The following is a 25,552-nucleotide window of genomic DNA, read 5'->3' on the forward strand; positions in this document are numbered from 1 at the left end:
ACCCCAGGGAAAAGACTTTGTCTATTTATCCTATCCATGCCCCTCATAATTTTGTAAACCTCGATAAAGGTCACCCCTCAGCCTCTGACACTCCAGGGAAAACAGCCCCAGCCTGTTCAGCCTCTCCCTGTAGCTCAAATCTTCCAACCCTGGCAACATCTTTGTAAATCTTTTCTGAATCCTTTCAAATTTCACAACATCTTTCCGATAGGAAGGAGACCAGAATTGCACACAATATTCCAACAGTGGCCTAACCAATGTCCTGTACAGCCACAACATGACCTCCCAACTCCTGTACTTAATACCCTGAGCAATAAAGAAAAGCATACTAAATGCCTTCTTCAATATCCTACCTACCTGCGACTCCACTCTCAAGGAGCTATGAACCTACACACCACGGTCTCTTTGTTCAGCAACACTTCCTCGGACCTTACCATTAAGTGTATAAGTCCTGCTAAGATTTGCTTTCCCAAAATGCAGCATCTCACACATCTGAATTAAACTCCATCTGCCACTTCTCAGCCCATTGGCCCATCTGATCAAGATCCCTTTGTAATGAGGTAATCTTCACTGTCCACTACACCTCCAATTTTGGTGTCATCAGCAAACTTACTAACTGTACCTCTGATGCTCACATTCAAATCATTTGTATCAATGATGAAAAATAGTGGACCTGGCACCAATCCTTGCGGCACTCCACTGGCCACAGGCCTCCACTCTGAAAAACAAACCTCCACCATCACTCTCTGTCTTCTACCTTTGAGTTAGTTCTGTATCCAAATGGCTCGTCCTCCCCATATTCAGAGAGATCTATCCTTGCTAACCAGTATCCAATAGAGAACCTTGTTGAACGCCTAACTGAAGTCCATATAGATCACATCTTCCGCTCTGCCCTCACCAATCCTCTTTGTTACTTCTTCAAAAAACTCAAACAAGTTTGAGAGACGTGATCTCCCACACACAAAACCACGTTGACTATCCTAATCAGTCCTTGCCTTTCCAAATACATGTACATCCTGTCCCTCAGGATTCCCTCCAACAACTTGCCCACCACCGATGGCAGACTCACTGTTCTATAGTTCCCTGGCTTGTCCTTACCACCTTTCTTAAACAGTGGCACCATGTTAGCTAGTCTTGAGGTTTATTAACTTTCAACCCATGCATTTCTCCTGTACAACTTTCTTCCTAACACTAATTTCCTTCAGGTTCTGGATGTACATTTGTTCACTGAGCTGTAAGGTTCATTTTCAGACGTCACTATACTAGGTAACATCTTTAGCAAGCCTCCGGACGAAACACTGATGTTTCCTGCTTTCTATTTATATGTCTGTGTTTCTTCGGGTTGGTGATGACATTTCCTATACCTTTTCTCAGGGGGTGGTAAATTGGGTGCAAGTCAATGTGTTTCTTTATATAGTTCCGGTTGGAAAGCCACGCTTTTCGGAATTCTCGTGTGTGTATCTGTTTGGCTTGTCTTATGATGGATGTGTTGTCCCAGTCGAAGTGGTGTCCTTCCTTATCTGTATGTAAGGATACTAGCCACCAGGATACATGAACATCAACCAGCCACAAAAACGACATGACCATTTCTCACTAGTATCCTTACATACAGATAAGGAAGAACACCACTTCGACAGGGACAACACATCCATCCTAGGACAAGCCAAGAATTCCTCAAAGCATGGCATTCCAACCGGAACTCTATCAACGAACACATTAACTTGGACCCCATTTACCACCGGCTGGGAAAAAGAATGGGAAAAAGACATCGCCAACGCAAAGCAACACAAACATATAAATAGAAAGCAGGAAACATCAGCAGTACTTTGTCCGGAGGCTCACTGAAGATGTTAGGTTGTATGGTGATGAAACGTTTGAAAATGAACCTTCCAGCTCAGCGAGCAAACCTACATCCAGAACCTCAACCTGAGCTAAAAATCTTCTCAAAACTCACTTTCCTTCAGGTGTCATTCTCCCAGCCTCTCTGATCTCTACTTTTGGGAGACTGCATACATCTTCTGAAAAAACCTATTTTTTTTTAAGTCGTGTTTACTGCTATTTATAGGGATTCTTTACAACATATTGATGCGTAATTCAAAATTCCTCTGGTTTGGCCATTTAACATTCCTTACTGAGAAAGTGTATAAAGGTATGAGTAGGTAGGGAAAGAGTTACGTTTTGAGTTTTGTGAAAGAAGAGGTTCAGCTGAGCATGACTCAGATCAGATGAGAACTTGCAGTTAACAATGGGGTGCTGGAGGCAAGGGTAATGGGTTAATAAGGTGGAAAAGCATTCATTATGTACAGCCAAATAACAGTATTAGAAACATTCAGAACATAAGGTCAGTTAATAAGGGGAAAGTATCCATTATGTGAAGCCAGTGAACAAGATAAAGAACATTCATTGTATGACAGCAGAAGGCTTCATGTCTACTATTAACACTCACTGATTGTAACGGTCACCTAATTAATATGTATGTTGCATTATCTGGATGCTTCTCCCTGTAAAATGACTATATAATTCATTAAGAAACTGCTATTCCAGAGAAAACCTCGAACTCATATCTGTGCACATGGGCGATTGCTCTCTCTCCTTCCAGGGCCTGGAATAAAGATGAAGGAGATAAAACGAAACTGTGTCTCTGATTGCTTTGCTTTGACTGAAGGGGGTAAACAGGATGACACTACCATAACAAAGCTCTATTAAGTGCTGATAATACACATAATATCATAAGTCATCGAATGGAATTAGTTAGAACATCAGGATGGCAACATCTATTTTGGTACCCAATCAGTAGCACTCAGCACTCTCAATAGCTTGGTGGGTAAACATATTGCATATTTGCAAATACTAAATCGCACAAGAGATATATGCTCAGTTTCTGGTCTTTACTGAAGATAGTCATAAACTTCTCAGTGTCTCTCAAAGAATAAGAAAAACAAAATCAGCCAACATCACCACTGTTGTTGCTAACCAATAATCCATGTTAGACAGCAAGTGCAAGGTCAGATAAAAATTAAATATGATGTCATATAATACGTCATCTAAACATTAAACTTCAAGCTTGATTAAAAGAAGTCTTTTATAGCTTGCCAAATCTACAAAATATAGTTTGATGTTCTAGTGCCACATTAGCTGCTAGGAAACAGGCAATTTTTCATTTCTATGAAGTAGTTTGAGATATTATGACAACTTTTGCCAACAAAAATAAAACACCAGAAAACTTGAGAGAGATGAAGGATGGGGAGAGTACATCAACGTTAATGAGTTTCCTCAACGTCAAATAAGATAGCAACATCATACAGCCTTTTCCCTGGATTATGAAATACATAACTATCAATTACGGTTTCAATGTTTGTTTGAAAGAAACATTTCTTCACAACCCCTTTAGGAGAGCTACAGACAAACTAAGGCTACATATAGCAACATAATAAACTGCTCCACATAAATGACCTAACAGTAATAGCTGGTTCATCAAGACTGACTCATCGAGATACTATTGGCATTCAGCAGACATTTCCAAAGCAGTTGCCAAAACACCCAATATGGATTATTGCGCACAAATAAATTTCATCCAAGAACACACTGCTATCAGTCATGGATACTGGATTGCTATAATGTGGATCTAAAAAGTTGTCTGGTCAATACAAAGTTATCATCATATTTTCAGGTTGTGGAAACAAAAAAGTTTTCATTTTTAAATTGTTAGGTCACATTATAAATGAAGTAATATTTAATACACTAATGCATAGTTTGTTGAAACTGAACAGTTATTGCTCTTATCAAGAGAAGGAAGAATGGAAAGTGCCAGGAATAACCATGAGCTAATAATCTGCTGCAACAATGCTAATAAATTTTAACCTGTTAAGTAAGTTAAAACATTGCATTATCTCCTTTCTTACTGCTTGGTTAAATTACTGGCATTAAAAGTTAAAAAAGCAATTAGAAAAGACAGAAAAAAAGTACTTGAAAGAATGGACAGACCAGTCGCAGATTAAATATAACAGATGTGATTTGATACATTTAAATCACATTTTGCATGATTACAAACTAGGAGACCATTTAACTCACTGTGTCTGAGCTGATTCGCATTAAAAAAAATTTGGCTAGTCTTATTGCCATGCCTTTCCTAGGAGCCATGCAAATTACACAAGTTGTGTTCAACTTTCCTTGCTCAATATTCACTTGGACTGCTACCATTGCAAACACATTCTACAAATGAGGCATTGAACAACTCTTAAAATGAGAATATTAAAATTACATGGCTGTATTTCAATAAGACAAACAAACGTCTTGTACAAAGACTATAAAGTGTTAATGATATATATATATATTCAATAAGATATTCAGCTTAGTCATAAAGAGAACATTGGGGTTAGACTTAGACTCACTGGCAGATGCATTCAACAGTATGGCAATAGCAGGATAGGGCCTCAGCATGCCTAGTATATTGAGATAAGTATCCAAGAGTACTGAGATGAAGCTTTTACAAATACTGGGGCTATCATAAGAACTAGATTACAACAAGTGTTCTGGGACCTAGGAGAAAACTGAAGGCTGTATTAAGGCTATGGGACCATTGAGGTTAGCCTTGATGACCAAAGAGCATTGAGATTATGGTTAGAAATTTCTGAACAGCAAGAGAATTCCATGATTTGGCAGTGGGACAGGGCCTGAGGATCCAGAAGACCAGGGATTAGCTTTCAAAGCATTGAAGGACGAGGGCAAGGTTTACCCTCCCCACAAATTAATTTACTCGTTCTGCTTCATCTCTGTCTTTAATGCACTAAATTCCTGTATCTAACCACTGGATCTCACAGTAAAATTTAAAAAGTTAACAAACCTACCAGAACCCGATCTCCAATCTTCAATTCACGTTCTCCCTTCTTGACTGAACCAGCTTCTGAAAGGTTTGATACAGATTCACTTGCTGTTTTTAAGAGATTGGTCATGGCTGAAGGGGCTGCAGACTCCTGAGTTGCAACTGATTTACCTAATCCTGCTTTTTGTGCAGTTGTTGTTGATGAAGCAGTCGCAACACTGGCTGACGTGGATGTTGGTGAAGTGGCTCTAGAAACAGATGTTGCATGAGTCTGTGAACCATTGGCTTCACCATCAGTCAGTGGGCTTCGAGATAGTTTTGAAGGTCTTGTAAATATTCCTCGTAAAGGCTCACACTGGAAATATCGAACGCCAGCAACTGAACCATCATTTTTACCAATTGGTTCATCCAAAACAATTCCTGCCCACTGGCCTGGAGCAAACTGACTCTCACCAAGAAACTGAATGAATCCAGGTTTGCTACCATTTACCCAGATGCGCTCTCCAATTCTAAAGTCATCCACAAATTCTTCTTGTGTCTCTGCATTGGATGTACTTGATTTCTCGCCTGGTGATGTTTTTGCTGTAGCAGTAATAGATATTGATTAAAAAGATGTTAAATATTTGAAAACATAACTTCAATATGTTATATACTTCAAACATAATTCACTGGCTTTAAAGTTCTTTAGGACTTGTTACAAACACTGGACTTGTTAAGATGCTATGTTTAAACTGTTTTAAGGTGTAAAAAAAATTTAGTTTAGAGGGGGGTAATGACTTCTGACAGAATCTGCCTGGATTCAAACTTGTGAGACTTGTTTAAGTCAAATTAAAATTTATTGAAAGTCAGATGCAAGTCCTCGCACCAGAACACAAAGAATAGACATCCATACTGTCAAACCCTTAGAGTCAGACAGACAAATTTAGGGGAAGACAACTCACACAGAAGATACTGAGATGCCAAGCAGAATAAAAAATGATTTTAGATTAACTACCAAGTACAGTGGTAGTGAGAATGGATTCCTGGTTTGTAGAAAGGTGGCTTGTGAAGAGCTAAAGATCACAAAATCTCTGAAGGTACGTTATTACTGGAAGTCCATTTTAAAGGCAGGAGCAAGAGACAAATTGTTTAAAAACATTCTCGAAGATGCACAATGGTGGGCCAGTAAGAGGAGATTCTGTTAAAGTAGGGAGATAATTGGAACTTTAACCAGAAAACTACATTTCTGCCGACAGTATAGTGTAAACTTGATGCCATGCCTTCAGTTGACTTATTAATAGGAAAAGACCTTTTCTGTAATTTAGTCTATTAGTTGCTGACTAAGCAATGTTTAGTCAGTTTACTTGAAACAGTTGAAGTCTTAAAATATGAAATCTTGTGTGCAATCATGTGATTGGACACAAGAACATACTTCAAAAATTTATTGAATAAATGGATTGTAACAACAGATTTGAGACATGAAATGAAATGCAAGTGTTGAAAAATATTCAAAATGTGAGCAGATACTAAAGTGTGGTTTGTAATGCTAATTTCTATGACTGAAGTATTTGCTCACGTGTAACAGATCAAAAATAATCCTTGGTGATAAGAGATTTTCATGTGCAGATGCAACTAGTATTTACTATCAAGTTTGTCTTAATTGCTAAATTTTACCATTCTCAGTATAACTTGAGAGCCCATTTTTATACTACAGTTCCAAATCAAGATGGTGTGTAACTTGGGGTCGTAGAGATGTACAGCATGAAATCAGACCCTTGGGTCCAAATCATCCATGCTGACCAGATATCCTAAATTAATTTGCCCACTACACCTCCAATTTTGGTGTCATCTACAAAGTTACTAACCATAAGTCCTATATTCACATCCAAATCATTTATATAAATGACAAAAAGCGATGTACCCCTGCACCGATCTGGTCCAGTCTGAAAAGCAACTCTCCATCACTATCCTCTGTCTCCTACTTTCGAACCAATTCTGTATCCAAATGGCTTGCTCTCATTGTATTCCATCAGATCTAACTTCGCTAACCAGTCTATCGTGCAGAACCTTAAGCAAACATTTATATTGCAACTTTTCAGATCCAAATATTTCAAAATGTTTCGTATATTACTACGAATGTGCAACACTTGTTATGCAATATTTAACACCAATACTCATACAGATTGGAGCTAAATGTCAGGGTTAAATTGTCTTTTTATCAGTGTCCCTGGTTTAGGCAATAATGTTGGCTCTAACCCTTGGGGTATTCCCTATTCTTTGATTAGACTTATGGATCTATAATATAAACCTGAACCAGCAGACAAAATTTCAGTTTAAATCTCAGCCAAAGGAAGTACAACATACCCACAGGCAACTAAAATGCGTAAAGTTATGTTACAAGCGGGTCTTATAGTATGAATCGAAATGTCTCTTAGGGAGCGAGATGGCTTATGGGTGAGGGGAGCCTTTGGTGAGGCTGAAGCTCCTGGTGAAAGAAAGTACTGAAATAGAGAGCAAAGTTCCTGGTGGGGAGTTGACAAAAAGTGTGATATCTCGTGGGCTATAGGAGTAAAAACACTAGACATCGCTGACCTTGATTCATTTTCTTATCCTGGAGAGGATTAATTATTGCCTCCTGGTATTACAATTGAGATCTGCTTACTTCACCCAAACCAAAGACTGAATCTGGTACTCTTGTGTTCTCTATGACTCAGTTCTACATTTGACAACTCTATATCATTATTCAGTGACCCTTTGGAAGCTCTGGATTTTTACATTTGCAAAGTTATTATTTGCAGTAATCACTAAATCTTAATTGTTTTCTTATCCCTTTGCCATCTTTTGTTAGAATAAGTATTCCCAGCTTCAAAATCAAATATCAAGACATAATTGACATGGAAAATGGCATAGGAAACACACTAAGGAGAATGGGGAAGTGATGCTCTAGCAGAACCAAATTTGGAAAGTTTGCCCTTCCTCATAACATTTTTCAAAAATGTTACCTTCTTCCTGCCTTTATTTCAAGTTTTGTATTTTTGTTCATAATGACCTTAGCTGCTGAAAAGGCATGCAACTATCAGGAAAAGATAAATTGAAGAATAAGACAAAAGGAAAAGAGATCGAGCTTGTTATAAAATTGAAAGAACTGCAGATATATAATCAGAAAAAAGATAGAAACTGCTGGAAAAGTTCAGCAGGTCTGGTAGCATCAGTGGACAGAAATCAGAATGTGTGTTTCAGGTCAAGTGACCCTTCCTCAGAACTGACGGTAGCTAGGAAATGTCAGTTTATATACAGAAGACAGGGAAGCGGGTGAGGAGTAAATGATTAGATTAGATTACTTACAGTGTGGGGATACGGTCTGATTTTTGTCCACAGATGCTGCCAGACCTGCTGAGCTTTTCCGGCATTTTCTATTTTTGTTTCAAGGTTATTATAAAGGAGAAGAGCACAAAGGCAGAAGACAGAAGTCATTTTGATCTCTTGTACAGAAACTTTTTAAGATTTAATGAACAGCGGACAGCACAAAACAGCAAAGCATTATTTGAAGATAATAATGTTATATGCAAATATACTGAAACAGCTTACACACATGACCAGAATTTGATAAGCATTATTGAAATTTTAATTTGAAAACGTGGTAAGTTTTTAAAGAGGTCCACTGTACAAGTTCAATCTAAAGATACAAAGTTATCCTTAAGTAATCTGTTATCCAGTCTTTCCCACTGCCAATCATTTTTAAAAATTCAATGAAGGCATTGCTGGCGAGGTCAGATTTTATTGCCCATCCTAATGGGTGGTAAAAAGTCAACCATATTGCCATGGATCTGGAGTCACACACAGCCAGACCAAGTATGGGTAAGGCAGTTTCCTTCCCTAAAGCACATTAGTGAACCGGATGGGTTTTTCCAAAAATCAACATTGATTGTTGGAACATTAGTCATTATTATATTCTTCATCGCCAGATTTTTATTGAATTCAAATTCCAACATCTGCCATGGCAGCACTCAAACCAGGGTCCCCAGCGTATTTCCTGGGTTCCTGAATTAACAGTCCAGTGATAATTCCACTAGGCCACTGCTTCCCCCTCAGGTTCTCCCTCACCAAATGTGGTTACATCCAGTGTTTTATCACTGCAGGTCAAAGCTGTTCATTTTCCTTTGTGTTCTGAAAAATGTGTATTATGTTTTCCTTTTAACAGAAGTATTCTTTGCCTTTCCTCGTCACTCACAAAAGAGAGATTGCATTTGAAGTTAATTTTCAAATTCAAAAATGTTATTTGTGACAGCACAACACCAAGCTACAGAGAGTAAGATTGACATTAAGAGTCTTTCTTTATTAGACTAGTGCCAGTGGAAGAAGAACAAACAGTTAAAATATGTAAACATATTTTAGGAATACACTAAATAGAAAATATTCAATTTGTTCCACCATAGTTTGAGAAAAAACAATTTTTTGATAACTCATGGAATAAATTGGATAGTCTTCTGTACTTCATTGTGTGCAATAAGCCCATAAACTAATCAATGCATGCAATCCTACAGCAATAAAAGGGTTGAACTACCCTTTTTGATTCATCAAGCTATGAAAGTGTTAATATCAAAATTATATCATACTTCACATTTTTGTATTATAGCACACAATATAAATCAAAAGCTTAAAATCAAACAAACCTTCTAAAGATGGTAGTAAGGACTATGCATTGAATTTCATTACCTGTCTCTGACTCAAATTTATTGAGGCATCGCTCCAAGATTTAAGATGAAGCACAATCGTGCACAAAGAAATTTAAAATGGTAATCTTTGCCTGCATTTACAATGTACATAAAGTCTAGACAGAAGATTCTAATGACTTACTTGATGGTTGTGAAGGAGCAGCTTGCTTCACTGCAGTACTCCCTGGTTTGGCAATCTTGCTAGGAGCTTTCAGCCCACTAGGTTTTAGCAGACTCATCCTTCCTCTTCGGTTCCTTCAGCCTTTGTCTCAAATAGTTTTTGCTAAACATCAAATCATCTGCACTGCTTTTAAATTCTGTGTATCATTTAAAACCTGAAAGAAATAATATTGTGGATTGAATAATGTATTTTACCTCCCATGAAAGACACATTTGAATTAATTGTTGCAGGAAGCAGTACATGAAACAGCTTCCTCCTGACAAAGCACAATGCTCTCTTCCACATGCCTGAGCTCCTGTGAATGACTCTTCAATGAGGTCCTCCCCTATTATCCTGAGCTTGCATCCCGTCTTTTTTCTGAAGAGACTGAAACACTTGAAAGATGACCATTAATTTTTCCTCAGTGCTGGCTTTATTATTAACAACTTCCAATCTCTGAATTTCTTATTGCTATTTCTCACTAATTCAGCAAAGCAGCCTTAAATATCATAATTTGTATCAGTACGCAAATTATGAATGGATTATTTTAAAAACCAATTAAACCATTCTGTGAATGCAGTCTTTGTCTGCACTGAGAACATGACCCATATCTTATATCCCCAGTTATACATGACATTGCCATAACCAGACTGACATTTTATCCTATAACACAGAAAGCAGTTACTAGCAATTACACATTTTTAAAACAAAGACTGTAACATATGATTAAACCACAGAGTTCATGTATTATTGATGACCACACTCCACAGCAGCCTGTGATTAATGCCGTCTGAAACAGAAAACACTCTTGGTGTGACTTGTTCAAAGAATCAACATATCTTTTGTTCAAGGTTCCTTGCAACACAACGTTCATATGAAATACAGTATCACTTTCAAAATGAGATTAAAATATTCACAAAACATTAATTATCTGAACGCATGAGGGAGCTAATAACATTTAGATAGATATAAATTCAGTACACCCCTGCAGTGCTTTCAAAATCACTGCATCCACAATCAGAAAAGAAATGCTCAGATTTCAGTTACTAGACATTCACATCACAACCGACACAAGACAGGCAAGCTAAATAGTCAACTTGTCATCAAGCTTCCATCCAAAAACGTCACTTCAATAACATATGCAAATAACATGGATATATCACTTGTTCTTCATCCAACTATCCTATCTAATTTGGAACTGTGGCTCAACTATAAACCTTGGGAATGAATTAGAGAGAAGATCATCCTCACAAACAAGTTGATCTTCTGCTCTCCTCCAACTATCCCAATTTAATTGAGTGCCTATAGTCCTTCGTTCTACACACCCATAACTCACATAAAGAAGCACTGCTCATCCTTTCACAACTATTTTAGCATCCTATAATATCTGCTGTACTCAAAATTTGTTTGCACAAAATCTATATCTCTAAGATCTGAACAGTAAAAACTAAAAGATTATTGAAATAAAATCTTCAGAACTCCATTTCTCTGTATAGAATACTTTGTATAGTTAAACAATGAACTCCAACACGCAGAATATAAATTTATTCTCCAGTGCAAACTTCCACCAACCATTCTGGATTGGTTTGGATGCCATAATTTTACTAAATGTTTTGGAAATCGCAGTCAAGATTGGTTTAGCAATCTAAAGCAAAACAGGTGAATTAAACTGTTGCTTATGGGCCCCTTGCTAAGATATTTGTATCATTGATAGCCACAGGTGAGATGGCAGAAAACTAGAGGTTGGCTAATGTGGTGCCACTATTTAAGGAGGTGAAAAAAAACCAGGGAACTATAGACCAGTGAGCCTGACAGTAGTGGTGGGTAAGTTGTTGGGAAGGAACCTGGAGAGACAGCATTTACATGTATTTGGATAGGCAAGGACTGATTAGGGATAGTAAACATGGCTTTGAGGTGAGAAATATAATGTCTCACTTACTTCATTCAGTTTTTTGAGGAAGTAACAAAGGGAATTGACGAGGGCAGAGTGGCGGACATAATCTATACGGAATTCAGTCAGGCATTCAACAACTTTCCTCACTGTAGACTGGTTAGCAAGGTTAGAGCATACGGAATACAGGGAGAACTAGCGAGTTGGATACAGAACTGGCTTGAATGGAGAAGCCAGAAGGTGGTGGTGGAGAGTTGCTTTTCAGGCTGGAGGCCTATGACCAGTGGTATGCCACAAGGATCGGTGCTGGGTCCATTGTTTTTTTTCATTTCTATAAATAATTTGGATGTGAACATAGGAGACATGGTTAGATGACACCAAGATTGCAGGTATAGTGGACAGCGAAGGAGGTTACCTCAGAGAACAACACTATCTTGATCAGATGGGCCAATGAGCCGGAGCGGCAAATGGAGTTTAATTTAGATAAATGTGAGGTGTTTATTGAACAAAGAGATCTTGGAGTGCAGGTTCATAGTTCCTTGGAAGGGGAGTCCCAAGTGGATAGGATAGCGAAGGCGGCAAAGTGCAGCTGGTTCTGATATAACACGATAGTTCTGTTCCCATGTGATCTCGCATTATAAGAAAATCATACATTCTTATTCTCGTGCAATCTTGCATTGTAAGAAAATCTGGTGTACTTTCGTTTATTGATCAGTGCATTGAGTATAGGAGTCGCGAAGTCATGCTGCAGCTGTACAGGACATTGCTTAGGCCTCTTTTGGAAAATTATGCACAATTCTGGGTCTCCCTCCTATCCGAAAGTTGTTGTGAAACTTGAAAGAGTTCAGAAAAAATTTACAAAGATGTTGCCAAGGTTTGAGCTATGGCGAGAGGCTGAATAAGCGGAGGCTGTTTTTCCTGGAGCATTGGAGGCTGAGGAGTGACCTGATAGAAGTTTATACAATCATGAGGGGCATGGATAGGATAAATAGACAACATCTTTTCCCTAGGGTGGGGGAATCCAAATCTGGAGGGCATATATTTAGGATGAGACTGGAAAGATTTAAAGGGGACCCAAGCGACAACGTTTTCACGTAGAGGGTGGTACGTGTATGGAATGAGCTGCCAGAGGTAGTAGAGGAGGCGAGTATGATTACAACATTTCAAAAGGCATCTGGATGGGTATATGAAGAGGAAGGGTTTAGAGGGAGATGGCTAAACGCCAGCAAATGGGGCTAGATTTATTTAGGATATCTGTAGGCATGGACACGTTGGACCGAAGGGTCTGTTTCTGTGTTGTACACCTCTATGTCTTGATGACTCTATGTAAGAGATAGTAAGTATTAAAGGATGCTAAAGACTGGCTGTGTTACCCAAGAAACATTCATCCAAGATAATTACATTTAAAGTACAATTGCTGAAAAGTCATACCATTCTGGCAATCAGGTTGCTTGGGTAGAGTAAATATAAGATGATGGTAAACAGGCCTTTCAGCTCCCTTATTCATTGAGAAGTATGTGTTGGTGCAAATAGCAACAAATAGCTCATTATCTGATTGCAGAGTATATTTCAGAAAGGAGAGGGGGAAATCCATGAAATTATAGATCTGTTTGTCTAACATTTACTGTGAAAAGTCATTGAAATCTCTCATTAAAGGAGAGTGACGGAGTTGTACAGCAATTTGACCTACCCTCTACAAACCCCCAATGGGAACAATGTTTTTTTTTAAAAAGCAAATACTGGTAGTTGTGTATCGTTTGTTGAGCAACTTTGGAAACAAATTAGTTTCCCTAGGCACGTCTCTTTGTTTGAAAATAGCTACGTACTTTGAAACACTAAGAATTCTTTTGGCGCACAGTCTTAGGAGATGAACGCCAGAACTAAGATTAACAGCTCTTAACATCAAGGCAGCATTTGAAGAAATGTGATAACAAAAGAGGGAGCAATGGCAGGGGGTCAAAGGTTAACCTGCCCATGGTTACAGTCACATCTGACATGGACAAATGAACGTAATGTTAGAGACAATTTTTACAACTTCATATTAAGCTCAAGGAGGCTCAGAACAACCAACCTCAGCTCCATTACTAAGATTTCACTATCATTGGAAGACCACAATGGGACTGTGCATTGACATCCTTTCATCTACTAAAAAGGGACATGAAGCAAACAACTCATTTAGATGGAGTGCATGCAGTTAGTATACCTTTGCTGATGGTTGTGAATCTATATTAATAGTAAAAGAGGGAGAAGGATAGAGTGGAGCCAGAAGGAACAAGCAGGGTAAACTGCTCACTGAAGCAATAGCTATAACAGAGGCACTAAATGAACACAGTCAGTTCTGTTGTAACCCGTGTTTCTTCAATACAAATTGGCTTTAACTCGATTGAAGAATTTGTAGAATGCGAACTTTTCTTACCTGTATAAGCTATAAAGTCATTCTGGCCCCATTAGTTTAAGTGGCACATCTATTGTGCGATTTTCTAATAATGAGAGATCACACGAGAACAGAGTTATTGTATTATATCAGAACCAGCTGCACTTTATCTTCTAATTTCGTTAAAAAAAAGTGACAGTTGCCCAGTTGAAAATGTGGGTGTTGAGCAACTAAGCACTATAGTGATAGATAAAGAGGAGATCCTCCAGACAGAAAAGTTGCCAGGCCTGGACGCATCCAAGATTGCTGAGAAAGATAAAAGAGCAAATCGCAGAGCCATTGACAGAAATTTTCCAGGCCTTTCTTAACAAAGGGTTAGTCCCATGGCACTGCAGGAATACAAATATGATGCAGTTGTTTAAGGGGTAAAGGATAATCCAGTAAACTATAGGGACATGTAGGGCCAAAAGGCCTGTTTCCACAATGTCGGGATTGTATTGTACAACCTGTTAGCTTCATGTCAATAATAGGGCAACTAATGGAGACCATAATAGTCGATAAGATAAATGCACATTTTGAGAAAAATAAGTTAATACTAGACTGTCAACATGGTTTTGTGAAAGGCAGGTCACGCCCAACAAACTTAATTAAATTTGTTGATGAGGTGACACAGGCAGTGGATGAGGATAGTGCTACGGATGTTGTTTATTTGGATTTTCAGAAAACATTTAAAATGTGCCACATGGCAAGTTGGTTATCAAATTAGAAATGTTTGGGATTGATGGATCCTTTACAGCATGGATTAGAGATTGACCTAAAAGGTAGGAAACAGTGGGTTGACATAGAGAAGCATTTCTCAGACTGGAGAGGAGTTGAAAGTAGCATTCCTGAGAAATTGGAGTTGGGACCCTTGCTTTTTCTGAGTTACATAAGCGATTTAGAGATGGGTGTTGAGGGCATAAATCTCTAAATTCGCAAATGATAATAAGTGAGGGAGGATTGTGAGGATGATGCCTAACGACTTTAGAGAGACATTGACAAATTGGCCAAACAGGCAGACATCTCGAACATGAATTTCAACGTAGAGAAACAAGAGGTAATGCAGTTTGAAAGAAGCAGCACAAAAAGATAATATAGACTAAATGGTACAACTCTGAGGGGACTCAAGCAGAGGAACCTTGGGGTTCAAATGCATAATTCTTGAAAGGTGGCCTGGGAAGTAGAAACAGTTGTTATGAAGCCTCATAGCCTCCTTGGGCCTATAAAATAGGCAGAGTGTAAAGCAAGGCGGGAGTGATCCTACACCACTACATATCATTGGTCAAACCACATTTGGAGTACTATTCAGTTCTGGGCACCTTACTTAAGGAAGGATGTTATCGCCTGAGAGAAAGTACAATGGATATTTAGTAGAATGATACCAGAAATGAAGGATTTCCGTCACAAAGGAAGATTAGAGAAATTGGACTTATCCCCCTTGCAGCAGAAAAGGTTAAGAGGTAACCTTACAGATGTGTTTGAAATTATGAACAATTTTGACAGGATTAAAGGAGGATATTCTGTTATTGGTGATGTTTTAATTAGGGGTTGCAATTTCAAGTTAGTCAGCATGAGAGCTAAGAGATGAGGATGAAACTTCTTTACTCAGTTGCTAGAATTTGGAGTGCAAGCCTGGAGAATGGTGGAGGCAGATTCGATAGGAGGTATCAAGAGAGAGCTGAATATATATTTGAAAGTTTGTATTTAGAGGGCTACGAAGATAGGATGGAGAATATGACGAGCTGGTTGGTTCTTTCTGGACAAAGTACAGACATGATGGGCTGAATGGTTGACTCCTGCACTTTAAATTCAATGATTCTATGGTTAATTAAGACACATGAAACTGCCAATTATTGGTTTGTCACTTTTGGCATTGGTAACTATTGCCAAGCTACTGCAGCCATTTGACAGGACATGAATATATTGCAGCTCACAGGAAGCATCACCAATTCCCTCTTTCAACAGATACAGACTCCCAGGTAGAAAGTTCAGGACCTTCATGTCACGCTTGCAAGTGTCAACATGCAGCCTTGAACATTCCATTGGATTTTGCAACAGAGTTTTCACGTGAGCAGTAAAGCCAGCATCCTCTTGATCAGGACACAGTGTGTTTTTGTCTCCACTTTCAATCTTGTTAAATTGTAGAAGTTGTAGTCTGACCTTGTATGCAAGTGGACTACTTCTACATCTGCATCAAGCCTGACTTGCAAGAGCCATTTACCTGTCATTTCCCCATCTGCTTCTCAGGACCATGCAAATTCAAATTTTCTCTTAGGATAATGACAATCCAACTCTCTTGACAACAAATCCATCTGTTCTATTATCTTCTCAGGTCATCCACTCCAGATCCTAAATCATTTAGAAGAAAATGTTTATTTTCTCAGTATCGCTGTTGCTTCACCTGCCAACATTAAATTGGTATCCTCAGATTATTGACCCTTTCACCAATGAGAAGTTTTACATTATCTGGTCTGTTCAGATGCCTCAATTTTGCAGACTTCTCTTGAATCTCCTCTCAACCACCTCTTTGCTAAGTAGGACAGCCTTTAATTTTGCATCAATGATAGCATGACTGAGCAGGTCTCAAGTCAGGCTTTGTTGTGATTCAAATTTTACCGAATGATTCTTCATTATGTCTATTCACCAAAAATTGCTCAATTTACAGCTCCATCTGATCATAAGACATACAGAATTACCTAGGTGAAAGTGAGGACTGCAGATGCTAGACATTAGAATCGAGAGTGCGGTGCTAGAAAAGCACAGCAGGTTGCCCGAAATGTCAATTCTCCTGTTCCTCGGATGCTGACCTGCTGTGCTTTTCTAGCACCACACTCTCAACACATAATTACCTGTCAAGCTGTTATGCTTAGATTGACAAGTGGAAAGCAATGCAAGCACTATATGAAATCCAGGTAATGAACATTCCAAAAATGGAAAAATCCAATCTTGAAAATGAACTAATTGGCTAAAAGCTGAATTTTTCCAGCAGCAGAACAAAGTGGATGTAAGAGCAAGTCAGATGTAAAACCCTGAATGGCTCACCCCCTGAATTCTCAAAGCCTCTCCAATACATATTATGCTCATTGTTGTTTGCGATGAATGCCTATTAGTAATCTCAATAGGTATAACTGCAACAACACAAACTCTACACCATTCAAACGCAAAGCATTTTACTTGATTGATCAATACCCTACATCTATTACATACATCTTTTAAAACTGGCAAATAGTGATGATAATGTGCCCAATGTACCATAGCAACCAACCAAACATGAACAGGACCACCCAGCTTCTTTGTTCTATTAACAAAGAAGACATAGGCAATGACATCAGACAAAACATCACCAAGTCATATACCTTCCTAATTTGGGGATTTTCCTTCAATATCCAAAAATGTGCAGGTTAGGTGAATTGGCCATGCTAAATTGCCCATAGTGTTAGGTGAAGGGGTAAATTTCAGGGAATGGGTCTGGGTGGGTTGCTCTTCGGAGGGTCGGTGTGGACTTGTTGGGCCGAATGGCCAGCTTCCACACTGAAGTAATCTAATCGGTACACAAAATCTTGGCATTCCCTTTTGAGATGATGCTGCTATAAAGCACATTAGACCATTACACTGAACTTTCAATTCAAAGCTGTTGTCACTAACACCATTCTGGAAGTACCATCTTATATGAGCATTTCAACTCAAAAAACAACTCACCATTGCTTTCTCACAGCAACTAACAGTGTGCAATACATTTTAAAAGCATCATCGAGACCCCCAACTGCAAACTTTCAAAATGTTGGCAGTACATTGATTCTAAACAGGATCGAGCAAAAAAAACGTTCTCTCTGGCTGCATTTAAAAATAAATCCTTACAATTTTACTAGGAAGAATCTCCAAACTTCATCAGTAAAAAACAGATCTATGACACTGCAATTTCAGATCTTTTCACCAAACATGCCAAACTACACAACTGCTGTGGAAACCTAGAACATTTAACATTAATACAGAGTGCCAAATGCCTTTGGTAGTTTTCAAATTTCATAATTTCTAGTCACAAAAGACAATCGCAACAATCCCATCTCAATTCAAAATTAGACAAAGTAATAAGAGAAATAGAATCTTGCAGCCTGCAAAGGATCCTAGGAATTGTTGAGACAGCATCTCATACATCAGTCTCCTGTTTCTTAATCACACTTCTAAAATTACACATGTCTGTAAACTTGGAAGAGGAAGTACATATTCAGCAAAATTTTGTTTATGATGTGCTCCCAGTAAAATTGATAACATACTCTGTTCTTTGACAAATCTTAAAGAAAATGCTCAGCTCTTCGCTAAAGCTATTTTTGTAAAATAATCACAGTAAAATTATGATCTGGCTATATTTTTGAAAGTTAGCCAACATGCAACCCCCAACACCTGCTACTATCATTTGTTCTCACACTACCTTCAACCAAATATCAGAAAATATTTCCTTAAGGCACTGCACCATTGTCCTAAGAACTGATGTACGTGGCGACTGTTTTGTTTTGCATATAATGAGAAAAGACTGAAATGGAAATTACAGGCCAAAATATTAAAACAGTGTCACAAAGTCTCAGTAATGTTTAGATGACAACCAAAGTTCACCAGACAATGTATTTAATGAAAGCACACACCCAAAGGCTGTGGTTGCTGCCACTGTCAGTGGAATGTGCACACACCTTTAAAATTGCATATGGGAGGGACACTTTTAACATCTCTTATTTCAAAAGTCAAAAACTGCTTTAGATTGGAAAATGTAAAAAGAACTCCAATGTTAAACGACAAGGGAAGGCGGGGATAAACACAAAACTCCAGGCCTGTCAATTTGATACTCATTCTGGAATAGCAGAATGTACAATCAAGGATACAATGAGTGAGTATGAGACACTGATTATTTGAGTCTGTATGAGGTAATTAAACAGTGAGTCAGCATCAACTTGTGAAGAGTAGGCCACAAAGGGTGTTGTCTTCAAAAACCTTAATAAGTCAGGTGTCTTAAAAATAATTTAGGGGATAAAACATATTCTTTCCCTTTTTGAAATATATCCCCTTGAACATTGATGTCACATATCAAAGTTCTTTGTAGTTGAAGTATGGGCATGGTAAACTGCTCGGAGAAAGTGAGGACTGCAGATGGAGATCAGAGCTGAAAAATGTGTTGCTGGAAAAGCGCAGCAGGTCAGGCAGTATCCAAGGAGCAGTAGAATCGATGTTTCAAGCATAAGCCCTACTTCAGGAATGAGGAAGTTGCGCCAAGCAAGCTAAGATAAAAGGTAGGGAGGAGGGTCTTGGGGGAGGGGCGTTGGAAATGCGATAGGTGGAAGGAGCCTGCCAGGGAATACCCACTAGATAATTTACCATTTAAAATTGGCAACTCTGGTTGTGTTTATCTTGGTGAACACGTTGCAGACACACTAGGCAATTTGTACAGGGAAAACTTTGAACCATTACTGATACAAATTAAATCACTAAACAATGGTCTCTCCTTAATTTATCTGTAGCTGCTAGAATTAATTCCATTAATATGAATATTTTCCACAATTTTCTTATTTATTTCAATGCATACCAATTTTTCTCCCTCTTTTCTTTTACTGTACAAGTGGATCGTCTCATTCTTGAATTTATTTGGAATTTAAAAACTGCTTGGTTACGAAAACAGTTGTTACAGAGGCCTAAGATACTAGGTGAAATGGCATGCCGAGTATTTCGATTTATTATTGGGCAGCAAACATCAGAACTTTGAACTACTGGCTGCAATATGAGAACCTCCAAGCTCTCCCAATTTGGTTGACTACCGAGGGAAATTCCACCCATCTGGTAAAAATGAAGGCTTTATTGCATTCACCTCTCCTTTCTTCAACTTCTACTTACACGAAAAATGTAATTGGTTTATCCTGTCCTAAAATTTGGTTCAATGTAGACGCCACTTTGGCTTTTAATAATTTTCTACAAATGCACAGTGGGCAGCAAATCATATTTCTCCCCCATCTTTAGTGGGCAGTGCCTTTTCTGGTTGGACTAAGTTAGGAATAAAAACTGTGAAAGATTTATATGCTGATGGTGTTTTTGCATCTTTTCTACTACTAGTTGATAGGTTTTCACTTCCAAAAAGCCCCTTTTTTTAGATAACTCCAAGTTCTCAGTTTTGTTCATTGTTCATTTCATGTTTTCCCCGCCTTTCCTAATGATTCTGATTTTAATATCTTTCAAGAAATACTTTCTACATTAAAGAGAGCTATTTCAGCTATTGATTCAAACATTCATAAAGTATGCTCAGATTCTTTTGATTCTATTAAAGCTATCTGGGACGCAGATCTGGAAGAGGTCATTCCAGATGATGTGTGGGATGAGATTTTACAAAAGGTGCACAGATCTTCTATCTGTGCAAAATATTGTTTATTCAATGTAAGATTCTACACCGCACCCATTACACCAAAGCCCAACTTGCAAAAATATTTGAGGTAGTGTCTCGGTCCTTGTGATTGGTGTCAACAAACCCGAACAAACTATATGTACATGTCCTGGCTTTGCCCTCCTTTAAGCAAATATTCGACTGATATCTTTGACACCTTATCGAAGGTATCTGAAAATCTTACTCCTCATCCTATTACGGTTTTGCTTGGGGTGTCACCCTGTTTACCTAATCTTCCTTCCTTTCAAAAAAAAACATGATAACATTCGCTCCTCTATTGGCCATAAGATTGATGTTGTTAAAATGGAAGTCCCTAATTCTGCCTACTCATACACACTGGGTTAGAAATGTGCTATACTTTCTTAAACTAGAAAAGATTAGACTATTCTTATCTGGCTCCTTTAACAAATTTACAAAAATCTAAACCCTTTACTTTCATATGTTCAGGGTGTTGTCTTTTTATCTGTTCCAGACGGAGGTATCTTCTGTTGTGGCAATTTTTTCTTTTTTCCTTTTCTTTTGCTAATGCAGTTATCTTACTGCTTGTGAAAATTAAGAAAAAGCTTCAGCATTGCTCTGAAGAAAAATATTCTGTCTTCTGTCACAATCAAAATGCGGAACTACATTTCCTAGTGCAAAAATCTCATCTCTGGTATCATCCTCGAAGAACACCTCATTTCATCCCTCTCCTCTTTTTTAAGAAAATGTCCTCTTCCTCCTTTGCACATACATGTCAGATAAAATCTCTTTCATCCATTTCTGCAGAACAATAACCTTGGCAATACCCATAACCTTGCTATCTCATATGGCCGCTCTACTCCAGTGGATTTGATCACAAGTTACATGATCTTCAACCCAATTCTTATATGTCTCTCACAACTTTTGATTGCCCTTCCACCTCTACTGTTGTTTATTTCAAATCACTTTTCAAAATAAATTTACAATGCAGGTAGTTCTCCTTTAATGCCACAGTTGCATTCCAGCAAAACTTCACGTTAATAGAAATAATTGGGCTTGAGAAAAGTGGGGTTGGGGCGGACTAGTAAATTCTTTTGTTTACTCACGATTGCTCAAAAATCACCCAAAGGTCTAACGCAAAGTTTAGCACAGCCTGAATTAAGGTTGAAATCATTTTTATTAACAAAAGTAAGTTTAACACAGTACATTTTTAAAAATGTATGAAAGTTGCTCTGTACAGAACCTCTCACAGAAAGCTGCTCTACTGACAGCTGATATTGACGATTGCGCAGTACAACACAAAGACAGGCGCTAACATTGCGCGTGCATAGAATTGCACGAAAACCAGCATGTGCAGAATGGCATGGACACCAACACGTGCAGAACGGCGCACAGATTTCATTGCGGACATCGGCAAACGCACAGAACAAATCATGCAAACTGATCCCCGCCAGAATCACAAAGAAGCAAGTGTTGTCAAAAATACCGTTCCCCTAATTCCTCAGTGACATAATAGTCAAACCGCACTGCCGAAACACACGCTACCCCAGAACTACACGTAGTATATTCAAGTTGCCACCAAAAAACTGAGAATGCTGGAAATCAGAAACTAAAACAGAAATTGCTGGGAAATCCAGCCTTTGGCCTTCAATTTGCTAAAATACTTTTACAACTTTCAACCCGCTCTGTCAGCTCTTCATCTTCAAGTTTGATGTCTTTTTGCCAGTAGAACCTTGAATCTCTCCCAAAGTACTGTTCTTCATGGAAAGCCATATCTTTGCTCTACAAATCCAAATTGTGCAAACCTAAGCTCATCTCATATACAACTGGCTTTGACATGCATCACCAGAGCAGCTCGACAAATCAAGCCTTCCTCTCCTCTGTTCAAACCACTATGTTAGGATAATACACCTGCTTTTCTATACATCAGTTGCTCCTCCATCCCAATACGTTAAAGTCATCCACAGACATCTTTGACCACAAGGTGAAGATCATGCATTTTGCTGTCTCTGTTGCTTCCTCCCAGCTTTATCTTGATCAACACTTCAAACCACCTTCTCTCCCACCTAGCCCAGAATCCGTATTTAACTCTAGCTTCCAACTAATTCCCCAAAGCCCTCAAGAAGTTTATCTTGCCCATGTAACTTGCCTTTTGCTCCCTTCATCCTCGATCTTCTAAATTAACGAATTTCCACTCAACAACAGGTGACATTGTAAGTCATTCTCTCTCTTTAGATACAATCCCTTAATTTCAAACCCACTGGCTCCAGCCTCCTCTCAATCATGCTCAATGCCTCCAACTTTGCAAACTACTACCCTATGTTCAATCACTTGCCTGGCCTCTGAAATCCATGCTTACTTTCTTCTTAAATCCATACTCCAGCCTCTCCAAATAATTTTCCTAGTTTACCTAAGGACTGAAAGTCCAAAATCAAAGTTACAAGTCACACCCTGTTTTCATTCAAAATGTTCTTCTCAAATTATGGTTTTTATCACAGCTGGCCGTACCATTCCTTTCCAAAGGTTCCATATTTATTGCTAGGAATTGTCTACGTCACTGACCCTATGCAGTTACCTTGGAAGTCCTTCGTGAATCCATGATCAGTTCCAACCCCTTTCATCTTTAAGTTATTCTGTGCTGCCATGACCCAAAACATGAAGTCAGCTTCTACATATACACTAACATCTGGGTTTATCTCATAACCACCCCTATGCTATCAATTCAACCATCTGACAGTCTTGAATCAGTTGCCATTTCCTTCAGTTAATGAACGTCAATGCAAAAGCCATCAAAATCAACTTCTTATACAAATGCCGTACTCTTGCCATCAATTTCATCCCCCTCTGCAGCCATTATCTTGAATTGAATCAGATCGTTCACAATCCTATTTGCAACCAGGCGGAGCTTCTAACCCAATTCCCCCTAACACAGATAATTCACCTACTTGTACTTCTATTACACTGTCTACTGACAGCCTTGATTCAACACTTAGTTACTGACACCTTTTTGTATTTGCCTCTGCACCTCCAGGCTCAACAATTTCTTCTGGCTGGCCTCCTATTCTCCACAATCTGCAAATTTTAGTTAATCTAAAACTCTACTCCTGTAGGCTATTGCACATTAAATCCTTGATCACTCATTATTCTTGTCTTGCTGACATACATCAACTCCCAGTTTCCCAAATATCTTTTCCATTTAAATCCATTCAAGACCTTGTCCCTATCTTATACAGGGGAAATAATAGTTCTCAACCCATTTTTTAAAATAAGTAATGTTATCTTGGTTTTAGGAGGTATTTTTATCTTTACTGATGAGTACATAAAAAAATTGGCAGTAGTTTGATCTGTATCAGAACAATAATCTGTGATGAATTAAGATTAAGCTATACTTGAGGAAGATTAAATGTCGATAATACACAGGAGCACAGATGCATAAGTAAATTTTCCATGACCCTCAAAAATATTTGATTTAAATCAAAATTTCTTCTTTACAGCAATAATGGCCACGACATAATCATTTTGAAATTACACAGATTTAATCCACAGAAAAGAAAAATCTCCCTGCAATCAATTTTCATTTTTTAAAAAAATGCTATTGCAATTTCAAAATCAAAATACATCAAATATTTGTCTCAGACCAAAATTAGCAGAACAGATAACCACTTCCAAGATACAGTGAACAATTTTCAAATCTTGTGCTTGTTCTGTTCTCTCCATAGTTCAGTGAGTTGGATTGTCGCAATGACATTTGGGCTGAGCACAGATATAAAGATATTAATAACAGTAAACTAGATTGCTTTATTTTAAAGACAAGGAAGCAAACATGCATACACGCTGCCTCCTTTAAATCATAATTCTTCAGAAGTGAAACTTAACTGCAGAAAGGAGAAGTTGCTCGAACACACGAATCAAGGATGTCTCAGAGAGGGTGCAGAATGCTCTCACGGGGGAGAGGGGCCAACAGGAGGTCATTGTCCACATTGGAACCAACGACATAGGAAGGGAAAAGCTTGAGATTCAGAAGGGAGATTATAGAGAGTTAGGCAGAAATTTAAAAAGGAGGTCCTCAAGGGTAGTAATATCTGGATTACTCCCAGTGTTACGAGCTAGTGAGGGCAGGATTAGGAGGATAGAGCAGATGAATGCATGGCTGAGGAGTTGGTGTAGGGGAGAAGGATTCACATTTTTGGATCATTGGAATCTCTTTTGGGGTAGAAGTGACCTGTACAAGAAGGACGGATTGCACCTAAATTGGAAGGGGACTAATATACTGGCAGGGAAATTTGCTAGAACTGCTTGGGAAGATTTAAACTAGTAAGGTGGGGGTTGGAGTGGGGACCCAAGGAGATAGTGAGGAAAGAGATCAATCTGAGACAGGTACAGCTGAGAACAGAAGTGAGTCAAACAGTCAGGGCAGGCAGGGGCAAGGTAGGACTAATAAATTAAACTGCATTTATTTCAATGCAAGGGGCCTAACAGGAAAGGCAGATCAACTCAGGGCATGGTTAGGAACATGGGACTGGGATATCATAGCAATTACAGAAACATGGCTCAGGGATGGGCAGGACTGGCAGCTTAATGTTCCAGGACACAAATGCTACAGGAAGGATCGAAAGGGAGGCAAGAGAGGAAGGGGAGTGGCATTTTTGATAAGGGATAGCATTACAGCTGTGCTGAGAGACAATACTCCCGGAAATACATCCAGGGAAGTTATTTGGGTGGAACTGAGAAATAAGAAAGGGATGATCACCTTATTGGGATTGTATTAGAGACCCCCCAATAGTCAGCGGGAAATTGAGAAACAAACTTGTAAGGAGATCTCAGCTATCTGTAAGAATAATAGGGTGGTTATGGTAGGGGATTTTAATTTTCCAAACGTAGACTGGGACTGCCATAGTGTTAAGGGTTTAGATGGAGAGGAATTTGTTAAGTGTGTACAAGACAATTTTCTGATTTAGTATGTGGCTGTACCTACTAGAGAAGGTGCAAAACTTGGCAGCATCCGATGAGCAGCAAAATCTAAGATTTTGCTGCTCGTCGGATGCTGCCTGAATTGCTGTGCTCTTCCAGCACCACTGATCCAGAATCTGGTTTCCAGCATCTGCAGTCATTGTTTTTACCAAGGTGCAAAACTTGACCTATTCTTGGGAAATAAGGCAGGGCAGGTGACTGAGGTGTCAGTGGGGGAGCACTTTG

At 38.6% G+C, this 25,552-nt stretch overlaps 1 protein-coding gene across 1 annotated transcript in view; it reads right to left on the reverse strand.

The window, feature by feature from the left end:
• Positions 1-25,552, reverse strand: part of clip1a (CAP-GLY domain containing linker protein 1a) — a 155,616-nt gene that overhangs the window by 113,009 nt on the left and 17,055 nt on the right. Inside the window, exons 2-3 of the mRNA XM_043715268.1 lie at positions 9,659-9,851; positions 4,848-5,404 (exon numbers count right to left, since the gene is read on the reverse strand). Of these exons, the coding sequence (XP_043571203.1) occupies positions 4,848-5,404; positions 9,659-9,755 (654 nt within the window). The 5' untranslated portion in view covers positions 9,756-9,851. The remainder of the gene's footprint in view (positions 1-4,847; positions 5,405-9,658; positions 9,852-25,552) is intronic.

This window comes from Chiloscyllium plagiosum, chromosome 25 (assembly GCF_004010195.1).
Source record: "Chiloscyllium plagiosum isolate BGI_BamShark_2017 chromosome 25, ASM401019v2, whole genome shotgun sequence".
NCBI lineage: Eukaryota > Metazoa > Chordata > Chondrichthyes > Orectolobiformes > Hemiscylliidae > Chiloscyllium > Chiloscyllium plagiosum.